Genomic DNA, 13010 nt, shown 5'->3' on the forward strand with positions numbered 1-13010 from the left:
AATCCACATTCACCCAGAGATCAATCATTTCTCCATCCTTTTTCTACCAAACCTGACTGGCTGTAAGGCAACTGCCTACAGCAGAAACCTCCTCCTTTGCTTTTCATGGAGAAAGAAACTGGGAACTATAATGTCAGGTCCCCACTGGAGGCCGCCCCTGCGACTTCTGATCACCAGGCGGCACCATGTTCCTGCTGTGGATAGTGCTGGTGATAGAAGAGGAGTCAGTGCCAGTGGCTCTGGTGGGCGCAGGCTCCGCTCATCTAATAAGCTGGGTTTCCCTGGGACTTGCAGTACCACTGGCTGACTGTAGGTGGCAGGTGTCTTCCAGCTGTAGTGCCATCATTCGGCCACAGCCAATGGGAAGACACCACAACCTTCTTATTTCCCCTCCTGTCTACTGACCCCTGCCAGAGATAGTTCTATATTCCTGGTTCCTGTCCTGTTCTGTATAGTGATTCTGGTGTTCTGACTTCTGCTTGTTTCCTGACTAATCTACTGCCTGCCGTTTTTGTACCTCGCCGCCATCTCTGGTTCTGACCTTTGCCTGACTTCCTGACCACGCTCCAGCCTGCCGAGTTTGTCCCTTTTTGTGCCTCCTGGTTTGGACCCTGCCTGACGACCACTCTTTCCAGGATTGAAGCCTTCCATAGGCAACGATCTCCTGGACCTTGTGTAATTTCAAATCTCTGTATAGGGGTTAAAAGGTTGCAGAGTTCTTGGGGTTCTGCTTTGTAAGCGGCTTCCCTCTAGCCTCCCTTTACTGTCAGTCTGTGGCCCCGGGCACGTGTTACATATAAGCTGTTTACCCACATCTTAATTCTCCTATACCCAGAGAAAACTCACTTCTCGATCCTCTTTTTACCAAACCTCTCTGGCTGTAAGGCAACTGGCTACAGCAGAAACCTTCCTTTACTGCCCTTTCTGCTGTGAGAGTAAAGAATTATGAAACAGTTCACTCACTTCTCAATCCTCCTTCTCCAGGAGATCACTTACTTTTCAATCCTACTTCAATAAAAGATTACTCACTTCTCAATCCTCCTTTTTATATACTTGTCTCTGGCTGCATGGTAACTGACTACAGCAGAAGTTCTCCCCTACAACTCTTTTTGGCATAGGAAACCAGGGACAATGAGCAGCACCTCTTGGCTCAGCCCCATCCACTTAGTCACTTGCAAGATTTACTCAATTTTTTTCTATCCCGTCCCTCCAATTATAGGATTAGTGTTCCTTTAAAATTCTTTTAGATGTTTTTGACCAATGGTGGTGACAGAGAGACATGAGAAGGGCATAAAAAGGCTCTCAGCAGAGTTCTGTAAACTGATGCGGAAAAGTATAGAGCTTTGGGTATTTCCTATGGGGATGCAGTTTTTGCCCTTACCTCCAGAGGGAGCTCTCCGTCACACTCCCCAGGTTGAAATCATACAGCTTGGTCAGTATAAGAATAACCTGGAAAACAAAAATAGAAAAAATTAACTTCACATTCTCCAAAAACAGAAAAAGATAGATCATCGCAAATGAGCATTAATGAGGGGAATTAGAGAAGATCAGATACAACACACAGAAAACCAGAGGAGACATCGCTATGACCGGAGGCGTTTATTCTAGTCCTCGAGATGTTCGGTGTCTGACATGTGAGACGTCTGGAGAAATCCATGAAATGCTGCTAATTCTCTTCTGCATTTCCACCCATCTAAATGCAGATGGAGCTCCTCACAACAGTTTTCGAGTGTTACAAATAAAATATGGGCACAAAGGACCCCAAGAAAAGATCTAAAGGGGCTGCTTGAGTGTATGCCAACCTGGAAAGAAGAGTTTGGTGCACACAATGTGTGACGCCCTGGCCGATCAGGTCGTCACAAGGGTGCCGTGCAATCTGCCCTTCTGCATGGTACCCGCTCCTCCTTGGTTACGGGCCATGTCCCTTTGGTGTTGCTAAGAACAGGTATACACAAATCCTGGGGAACACTCTGCACCACATCCACCAGACACCCATTGGGTAGCCTGAGGGGAATAGGGCCACCCAGATGGGGGGATGGTAGAAGGAGAGACAGAAGTGTAGTCAGAGAGTAGTCAGTGAGCAGTGACAGGAAAGGTCACCCTGCGGAGCTGGGCTCCTGTACCTGTCCCAGGTGCCAGACGTTGGCCTGGTAGGAGCTGGAACCCCGGTCGCAGGGGGTAGTGGCAGGGGGCACGGTACTGCCACGGAGGGCAGACCGGCGGCCTTGTACTACAACCGGGCAGGGGCCAGGGCACAATGGGGTACGCGGACCTTAGGCTGGGAAGTAGCTTAACGCAACCCAGTAATTTACCCGACGAGGACGGAGTCTTCCCGAGCTGTTCTCCACCCGCTCCAAAATCGGGGTACTAGCGCAACCAGAGGGATAGGACTTCCTAAAACCGTCCAGAAAATCCCAATAGTGAACCCTGAGAGCAAGCTCACCCTGCTAGCCACGCCGGTGATCGGGACCCGGGTAGTTTCAGGCAAAAGTGATCCACACAGAGGAAAACACAGTGCCAAGGGACAAGGCTTCAGACCAACCAGCAACGCCAAAAGGGCACGGACCCAGCGTGCTCCAACAACAGCAACAGGGCATTCAGGACTTTGGTTTACCCGGTGTCGGTGTCAGTATTAATGGACTGTGTGAGTACGTTGTGCCCCTTTCCTCCCGACGGGTCCCCATCCTTACACCACCAAGCCCCGGGACACCTTCCCCCTGCCCACGGAGGGGTTAACATCACAAGCTGCCATCCCATCGCTCCCGGGCGCTCCACCAAACGCAGCAGCAGTGGTATCCCACATTACCACGACCCGTGGGTGGCGTCACGAACATTATTTATTTTTCACCGCTTGTAAATATTTCCCCCTTTTTCATTTCGAGTTGCCGCGCAACCCCACCTTGGGTCCGGAGACCCCTCGAGCCACTGCGGATCCAGATCCGAGCAGCCCGTCGGCTGTCGCGGGGGCGGCACAGATGCCCAAATACAGTTCTTCATAAGAGATGCAAGTGATGATGACAAAACTGGAGTTTGCATGAAGAAGTGCTTTGTGTATGGCGTCACTGGTATGGTATACCGCCACTATACAGTGTGTGCCGCCACTGGTTGACGATGGTATGGCACCGAGTCTCTAATGTGCACTGGGCTATGGGGACATGGTTAGATCATGAGTCAGAGAGGGGTCAATGCAGAAGATATAACATCGCATGAAGGATTAAATAAGACCTTTCCACAAGCAGAGGACAGACTTACAGACGGCAGAGGAGGAGGGAGCCCCATAGTTAACCAGTTGAGGAATTGATTTTAAGATGTGCCACCGTAGGGCTTAAATAGGGCCACGGAGAGAGCCCTTTGAGGGGTAGCATTTTGGGGATTATCACCCACCTGCTCTGGACAGCAACTATTAGAAAGGTGAGGATGGTCACAGCAGAGGAGAACATAGCCTCTTATTTCTGTTAAAGGTGAGGAACAGCCACATCAGAGGGGTCAAGAAGCCAATGACGGAGTATAAAGAGGAGCGAAACAGCAGAGACAGAAGAGACTGGTGCCTGATGTGTGAGACGGCAGGACATGGCCGCCAAGAGAGAGATGACCATTACCTGGAGGAAGGCTGGGGTCAGCGCTGAGCGTGTGCTGCACATAAGTGACAGAAACTGATACAAAGTAACAGTGCAGAGTACAGACTGCCACAATATCAATATTATCTACCTGTGTTCAAACCTTCCTTATGACACATGTAAGGCTATTCCAACCACCAACCTCATTGCCTTATGTAAGACAGATGTAACCACCAAGCGCATTGCTGTATAAGAATAACTACTAAGCTTGTTGCATTCTATAAGATTGTTTTAACCAAGCTCATTGTTCTATAAATACTTGGTGCCCTAGATCAAGTCCTCTTCTTTCTGAAGAAGCTATTTGCATGAGGATATCTAAGTGAAAAACTTAGAGAGGAAATGCTGCCTCTCATACAGCCAAATCAGATCTCCTGCTTTGCACTGAGGAGGGGCAACACCCTGACACATGTTTCAGCAAATAGAATTTTTGATTTGGCTTTTTGTCCTAAGTCATGCATTAAAGGGTCAATATTATATTAACTTTGAGGACTGCTATATGCAATATTAGGTGCCAAAGATCAAGCAAGGCTATTTGAATAAGGATATCAAAGTGAGAAACTCAACTTAGAGAGGAAATGCTGCCTCTCATACAGACATATCAGATATCTTGCTTTATACTAAAGAGGGGCAACACCCTGAAACATGTTGCAGAAAATAGAGTTTTTGATTTGGCTTTTTATCCTATGTCATGTATGAAAGTGTCAATATTGACTTTTAGAATTGCTGTATCCAATAGTTGGTGCCAGAGATCAAGTCCTCTTCTTTCTGAAGAAATTATTTGCATAAGAATATCAAAGGGAGAAAGTCTTCTTAGAGAGGAAATGCTGCTTCTCAGACAGCCAAATTAGATGTCTTGCTTTGCACTAAGGAGGGGCAACACCCTGAAACATGTTTCAGGGAAATGGAGTTTATGATTTGGCTTTTTATCCTAAGTCATGCATTAAAGGGTTGATACTGGTTCATACAGTTTTGCATATCTATAGGTTGCACCTTCTTTAGGTGGGGGAGGAGGTGCCCTTGACCCGCTGGCTGCCTGTTCTTGTGTCCAGGCGGAGAATGAAAAGAGAAGAGGACAAGAACCTGATGCAGGTCCAAGACGTGAGGTCCACTTCTCTACTCTTGGGACCACAGTGAGAAATAAAGCTTATGGGGCCCCGTATTGGTGTTGGTCTATAACCCCACCCTGCAGGAAGGACCTTTGACCAAGATGTGGGCAATAGAGCGGTGATCTATCTCTGATTGACATTGTCCCCAATAGATGTGTACTCCAACCTTATCAAGGAGGGTCCACTCAAGGGACCCAAATGTCTGACCCTCTAGTCTTGGCATGATATGGAGGTCGGCATTACCCAGCACCAGTAGGGGGCACCATTCTTACTTAGCTATCAGGTCTATAAGTGATCTTCTCCAGTCTGCGTCCTACACTCCATGCTCCAGGGCATCTGTGAATGTCACCGGTATTTAAACCTTCTCCGGTACGGTCGTTTTTCGGCCCCCCGCCTGCAGATTACATGTGTATGGTCCCAATGATGCCGTCAATGTCTCTGCCATCGCTATAAACTCCAGGCCGGCGAGCGATGAAGAAGACACGGATACTTGGTATCCGAAGCCAAATGCGGCTCCCGGGCCGTAAAGCTGAGTTATTGACAAGATCTCACAGATGTGAAATCTGTAAATGTCCAAAGAAAGTTGCCAATTCCTTTCTCGTTGTGTCCCCGATCGGCCATAATGAATCAGTGACAGATGCCGGGGGCATTTATCCTTTAAACGGAGGCTGCCTCTCAGCTTAACCTTATTTCCCAGGAGGAGAGTCTCCGAAAAAAAACATGAGGCGGCTGACAGCCGAAGTGATGGAGCGTCGCCGGGATTGCTGGTGCTTAGCATAGGTCATAGGATGGCGATCCATAAGCCAATACTATAGAACCGCGGGAAAAAAATAATCATATAATGATCCTGAAAACCGCCGACACCCGGTGATGGACGACTCTGCGGGGTCCGCGTGCAGGGCTCATTACCTGTGTTATAGCATTCCCAGCCCGGACAGATGGCGCACACCTAGTGCCCTACATTGTAAAATAGTTGCACACTCCTTCTGAAACTTTTTGCAACATATTTGGCCAAATTCCCAATTTTTTAGCATTGTGCAAAAATGACCTGAATACTCAAAAAAATCACTAACGATCACTCTGCCATTGCCCCAAGCTATATGGAGCTTATACAAATGTCTCGAGGGACTATGGGGATAGCAGGACCCTCAGACTAGGGGACTCAGTGTTATACCTATACTCAGAGATACCCTTAATGGTGTGGATGTCTGAGTCTCCTTCCTGGCCCTGCTCCTGACCAGTCCTGATCTTATACCCCCTCCCCGGGTGGGGGGTGGGAGGGTTAGGGACAGGAGTGTGATTTAACCCATAAAATTAGACAAAAAGGGGAACCAAAGTGTATCACACAGCACGCTCACACAGAGGTATAAGACAACAAGCAATTGAGGAGGAAAACAAGAGCAGGGAGAAAACAACAAGACGAGGGGTAACTCCACAACAACAACAAGCACAGAGCGACTCGTTCTCCGGCAAGTCTGTCACACGGCAAGAACACAGAGGTATAAGACAACAAGCAATTCAGGAGGAAAACAAGAGCAGGGAGGAAATAGAAAAACAATAGGTAACTCCACAACAACACCAAGCACAAAGCAACTTTTTTTCCATCAACTCTGTCACACAGTACCCTCAGACAGAGGTATAATGCAACAAGCGATTCAGGAGGAAAACAAGAGCAGGGAGGAAACAACAAAACAATGGGTAATTCCACAACAACAACAACAAGCACAAAGCAACTTGTTTTCCATCAAGTCTGTCACACAGCACACACACAGAGGTATAAGACAACAAGAGATAAGGAGGAAAACAAGAGCAGGGAGGAAACAAGACAATGGGTAAACTCCACAACAACACCAAGCACAAAGCAACTTGTATTCCATCAACTCTGTCACACAGCACCCACACACAGAGGTATAAGACAACAAGAGATTCAGGAGGAAAACAAGAGCAGGGAGAAATCAACATAATAATAAGTAACTCCACAACAACAACAAACACAAATCAACTTGTTTTCAATCATCTCTGTCACACAGCGCCCACACACAGAGGTATAGGACAACAAGTGATTCAGGACAACAAAAAATTAGGAAGAATGCAAGAGCAGGGAGGAAACAACAAAATAATGGGTAACTCCACAACAACAAGCACAAAGCAACTTGTTGTCCATCAACTCTGTCACACAGCACCCACACACAGAGGTATAAGACAACAAGAGATTAGGAGGAAAACAAGAGCAGGGAGGAAACAATGGATAACTCCATAAGCACAAAGCAACTTGTTTTCCTTCAACTCTATCACACAGCACCCACACACAGAGGTTTAAGACAACAAAAGATTAGGAGGAATACAGGAGCAGGGAAGAAACAAAAAGATGATGGGTAACAAAACAACAACAAGAAACATAAAGCAACTCTTTCTTTACCAAATCTGGAACAACACAGCACACAGACCAACAGAGCAGAAACTATAGTCGGCATGGGTGGACCATCTCCTCCAACCTAAGTATGAGAGGAGCAGAGGTGATTGGCTTCCTTACAACATGTGATCCCAGAAGCCTAACAAGAAGGCTATCAGCCTATGACTGAGCACACTATGGGGAGATAAGGTATGCACACCAGTGACTATGTAAGGGGAATACATGAAATAGCAGAAACTGCTGTGTGAATACTGACTTGAAAAATCCAATAGCTATATGTAAGAGTGAATATGTGAAAAATGGAATCTGCATTACTGCCATGAACATATGAATCAAGAGAAATTTAGCTACTGAATTGATCAATGCAATAGAGCCCCAACACTACGCCAAAGTATTTCTCTACGTTGGGGTCCCTAGCTTGTGTGTGTCCTCTCATGCAGTTAAAAAACTTACCGTGTATAGGAGGCTGAGACCCAGGCTATATATGCGTATAATGTGGATTGGCAATAGGTGTGGTTGGGGAGGGTTCACAAACGAAAAAATACTAACAATAAGGAATAACGTTTGGAACACCATTCTAAGTCTGAACTGGGTGCAAAAACCTAAAAAAAACATCACTATGGGGAGATAAGGTATGCACACCCGTGACTATGTAAGGGGAATACATGAAATAGCAGAAACTGCTGTGTGAATACTGACTTGAAAAATCCAATAGCTATATGCAAGAGTGAAAATGTGAAAAATGGAATCTGCATTACTGCCATGAACCATATCATACGCATATATAGCCTGGGTCTCAGCGTCCCATACACGGTAAGTTTTTTAACTGCATGAGAGGACACACACAAGCTAGGGACCCCAACGTAGAGAAATACTTTGGCGTAGTGTTGGGGCTCTATTGCATTGATCAATTCAGTAGCTAAATTTCTCTTGATTCATATGTTCATGGCAGTAATGCAGATTCCATTTTCATATTTTCACTCTTGCATATAGCTATTGGATTTTTCATGTCAGTATTCACACAGCAGTTTCTGCTATTCCATGTATTCCCCTTCCATAGTCACTGGTGTGCATACCTTATCTCCCCATAGTGATGTTTTTTTAGGTTTTTGCACCCAGTTCAGACTTAGAATGGTGTTCCAAACGTTATTCCTTATTATGACTGAGCCCACAGCTGGTCCACGCCCGAGTCTGCCTGTGTAGATCAGAAACACCAGAGAAGCCATCGGGCGGAGTGTCAGAATCTGCAATGTGAACAGCGTCTGATGCCACCATGACAATCGGCACGTTTTGTGTAAAACTCCATGTGACATCAGATCATGGATTTCTATATTTGGTGTTCTGTGAATATTACTGTTATGGGGGTCCCGCCACTGTCACTGTGATGGGGGCTCTGGGGCTGTCACCACTAAAGGGTTTGTTTTAATTTAACTGTTATGGGGGAACCTTGCGTCACAATTATGGGACCCTGTGGCTGTACCGTGAGCCCCCTCACATAGGACAGGTCCCCCGTTAGCTCATTACGCCGCCCCCCATTTGCAGCTCGTCAGCCATTATTTCCTGTTTTTTACCTGGAGGAGGAATCTATATTTTTAGTTTCTTCTCCTATTTTTTGCAGACAGCAATTAGAGCAGATTGGGCAGAGCGCGGTATAAATACTTTACGCGGTCAGGCCGTATTAATATTTATGGCGTCTCACAATGTATGGGACCCAGTGGGCCGCCTGCGTGATATACAGTGAGATGCAGAGCGCGGCGTCGCTGCCCACCCAGGATTTACTCTTTGTACCGTGGATATTGTGACCCCCATCTGACATTTCGTTTCCTACATGATAAACCTGCATCCGAGGCTTTAACTATATATTCTGCATGAAAATAAATTGTGTGTTAATGACTTGGCCCCGGCTCAAGACATATTAATGGCCATCATTAAGCAGGGAACATTGTGTATGGCTCCGTACAGTATCTTGGATTTCCAGCGCAGGTCTGGCGTTTTATACTGGGGGCAACGAGCGACAATTAGAGGCAAAAAATGCGCTAAGGAACATGCAAATATGTACCATCCTACGTGTCCTAGGAACAAATATTAGGAAGGTGATGGGGAACATATCACTAACGGGGACCCCTTCCCCCACAATAGGGCAAGAAAATCTCTGTCTGAGAAAAAGAAACGTTGTCTCCATATAATAAATCCAGAATTAGATACAATGTAACATTTAGGGAAAATTGGATGACTTTAGACATAATATTACTAGTGGAAACCATCAGCAAGTTGTTTCTCTTTTCTCCCATAAGCGGGCACTTTGTGATTAGAGACCATTCTAACAAGTAGGGGTTATGTGGAAATCACTTTTAAAAGGTTTTATGCTTTTGTGGAATTAAAGGGAGACTGTCAACATGCTTTAACTACTGAATCTAGTGTTATGGCTGTATAGGTCCTGATCTAATATATAAAGCTGAATGTGTGTATGTGTGTGTATGTATGTATGTATGTATGTCCGGGATTGGCATCTGCACCGTCGCAGCTACAGCCACAAAATTTTGCACACTCACACGTCTGGACCCCAAGAGCGTCATATGCTATGTTTTGAGGGGAAATTTTAACCCCGTGCTTTACAGTTATTCACCAAAAAACCTGCCTCCATTAAAGAGAATGGAGCTGGGAGCCACAGTGCAGCCAGAACTTCAGAAGAATGCGCAGCCACACCCTTATATGGAATGTTGGCGTGTCACAATGCAGCCAGGGAAAGAGACAGACACAGACAGGGAAAGAGGCAGACACAGACAGGATAAGAAACAGACATAGACAGGGTAAGAGACAGACACAAAGAGACAGACACAGACAAAGAGACAGACTGACAGGGAAAGAGAGGGAAAGAGACAGACGGGGTAAGAGACAGACAAAGACAGGTAAAGAGAAAGAGACAGACACAGGGAAAGAGACAGAGGGAAAGAGACAGACAAGGAAAGAGAGGGAAAGAGACAGACAGGGAAAGAGGCAGACTGGGAAAGTGATAGATAGACAAGGAAAGAGATTGAGACAGACGGAGAAAGAGACAGAGACAGTCAGAGACAGACAGGGAAAGAGACAGACAGACAAAGAGATATAGAGAGAGACAGAGAGATATATACAGAGGGGGAGACAGACAGAGAATGGGAGAGAAACAGAGAGACAGTTACTATCCCGGGCGTTAATACATTCTATTTTGTTAACAACAGTTATTAACCCGGGCAAAGCCAGATAGTACAGATAGTACAACAATAAAAATGACACCTGTCTTGTAGAAATTCGATGTCCCATTCTTGAGAAATCAAGCTTTAAAGACACCTGCAAAGTAGTCTGGAAGTGCAAAGGGGGTGTGGCCATGCACACAGAGTGGATAAACACACCCCCAATGCACTTCCAAAGTTTGATTTCTCAGCGATGGCACATTGGATGACTATAATACCGATATATGTGAGATAACTACGGATTGTGTCCGGTACACACAGTCACAGTTCAGCCCCATTCACTTTAATAGGACTGAGTTGTAATACCACACACAGCCTGCACACAAGGGTGGCACTGATTCTAGAAGGAAGCAACCGTGTTCTAAACCTGCTATTAGACGTTTTGCAAAGATCTGGATCTCAGGTCACTCATAGAGCGCAGGCAAAATCGACTGAGAAGAAACAAACATCCAATAACACAATGGCAAAGGCTTGTTCTACAGCACAGGGCGGATCCGAATCCCCAGTAAATCAGCCGCCGCCCGGCTCCTCTGTTATCACATTCAGATTCTGCAAGACCTTTCAGGCCAATAAAATTTTACTGGGAAGGAAAATGACTTTAGTTCATTAAACTCTATCTAAAGATCCTGCCAACTTTAAATGAGTGAAAGAGCCGTGTACATGTGCAAGGAGATATACGGGGATGTACCCAGGCACGTCCGGTGTAAAGTGGAGGGAGGGAGAAGGGAGGTCTACAGGGAGGTGTAAGGGAAAGCACTGAGAGGGGTGAGGGGAGGTGTAAGAGAAGGTGCGGAGAAGGTGAGGTGAGGTGTAGAGAAGGGTGAGGGGAGGTGTAAGGGAAGATGTGGAGAAGGGTGAGGGGAGGTGTAAGGGAAGATGTGGAGAAGGGTGAGGGGAGGTGTAAGGGAAGGTGTGGAGAAGGGTGAGGGGAGGTGTAAGGAAAGGTGCGGAGAAGGGTGAGGGGAGGTATAAGGGAAGGTGCAGAGAAGGGTGAGGGGAGGTGCAGAGAAGGGTGAGGGGAGGTATAAGGGAAGGTGCAGAGAAGGGTGAGGGGAGGTGCAGAGAAGGGTGAGGGGAGGTGTAAGGGAAGGTGCAGAGAAGGGTGAGGGGAAATGTAAGGGAAGGTGCAGAGAAGGGTAAGGGGAGGTGTACGGGAACATGTGGAGAAGGGTGAGGGGAGGTGCAGAGAAGGGTGAGGGGAAATGTAAGGGAAGATGTGGAGAAGGGTGAGTAGAGGTGTAAGGGAAGGTGCAGAGAAGGATGAGGGGAGGTGTAAGGGAAGATGCAGAGAAGGATGAGGGGAGGTGTAAGGGAAGATGCAGAGAAGGATGAGGGGAGGTGTAAGGGAAGATGCAGAGAAGGATGAGGGGAGGTGCAGAGTTTGGTGAGGGGTGGTGTAAGGGAAGGTGCGGAGAAGGGTGAGGGGAGGTGTAAGGGAAGATGCAGAGAAGGATGAGGGGAGGTGTAAGGGAAGATGCAGAGAAGGATGAGGGGAGGTGCAGAGTTTGGTGAGGGGTGGTGTAAGGGAGGGTGCGGAGAAGGGTGAAGGGAGGATGCAGAGAAGGGTGAGGGGAGGTGTAAGGAAAGGTGCAGAGAAGGGTGAGGGGAGGTGTAAGAGAAGGTGCAGAGAGGGGTGAGGGGAAATGTAGTAAGGGAAGATGTGGAGAAGGGTGAGGGGAGGTGTAAGGGAAGGTGCAGAGAAGGGTGAGGGGAGGTGTAAGGGAAGGTGCAGAGAAGGGTGAGGGGAGGTGTAAGGGAAGGTGCAGAGAAGGGTGAGGGGAGGTGCAGAGAAGGGTGAGGGGAAATGTAGTAAGGAAAGATGTGGAGAAGGGTGAGGGGAGGTGTAAGGGAAGGTGCAGAGAAGGGTGAGGGAAGGTGTAAGGGAAGATGCAGAGTTTGGTGAGGGGTGGTGTAAGGGAAGGTGCGGAGAAGGGTGAAGGGAGGATGCAGAGAAGGGTGAGGGGAGGTGTAAGGGAAGGTGTGGAGAAGGGTGAGGGGAGGTGTAAGGGAAGGTGTAGAGAAGGGTGAGGAGAGATGTAAGGGAAATTGTGGAGAAGGGTGAGGGGAGGATGCAGAGAAGGGTGAGGGGAAATGTAGTAAGGGAAGATGTGGATAAGGGTGAGGGGAGGTGTAAGGGAAGGTGCAGAGAAGGGTGAGGGGAGGTGTAAGGGAAGGTGCATAGAAGGGTGAGGGGAGGTGTAAGGGAAGGTGCAGAGAAGGGTGAGGGGAGGTGTAAGGGAAGGTGTAGAGAAGGGTGAGGGGAGATGTAAGGGAAATTGTGGAGAAGGGTGAGGGGAGGATGCAGAGAAGGGTGAGGGGAAATGTAGTAAGGGAAGGTGCAGAGAAGGGTGAGGGGAGGTGTAGAGAAGAGAGAGGGGAGGTGTAAGGGAAGGTGCAGAGAAGGGTGAGGGGAGGTGTAAGGGAAGGTGCAGAGAAGGGTGAGGGGAGGTGTAAGGGAAGGTGCGGAGAAGGGTGAGTGGAGGTGTAAGGGAAGGTGCAGAGAAGGGTGAGTGGAGGTGTAAGGGAAGGTGTGAAGAAGGGTGAGGGGAGGTGTAGAGAAGAGAGAGGGGAGGTGTAAGGGAAGGTGTAGAGAAGGGTGAGGGGAGGTGTAAGGGAAGGTGCAGAGAAGGGTGAGGGGAGGTGT

General features: G+C 47.5%; 1 protein-coding gene across 1 annotated transcript in view; it reads right to left on the reverse strand.

Annotated features, from left to right (window-relative positions):
* SORCS3 (sortilin related VPS10 domain containing receptor 3) overlaps nucleotides 1-13010 on the reverse strand; it is an 866891-nt gene that overhangs the window by 664682 nt on the left and 189199 nt on the right. The window contains exon 2 of the mRNA XM_075348233.1: nucleotides 1382-1449. Coding sequence (XP_075204348.1) covers nucleotides 1382-1449 — 68 coding nt within the window. The remainder of the gene's footprint in view (nucleotides 1-1381; nucleotides 1450-13010) is intronic.

The sequence above is a fragment of the Anomaloglossus baeobatrachus genome, chromosome 5 (genome assembly GCF_048569485.1).
Source record: "Anomaloglossus baeobatrachus isolate aAnoBae1 chromosome 5, aAnoBae1.hap1, whole genome shotgun sequence".
Classification (NCBI taxonomy): domain Eukaryota; kingdom Metazoa; phylum Chordata; class Amphibia; order Anura; family Aromobatidae; genus Anomaloglossus; species Anomaloglossus baeobatrachus.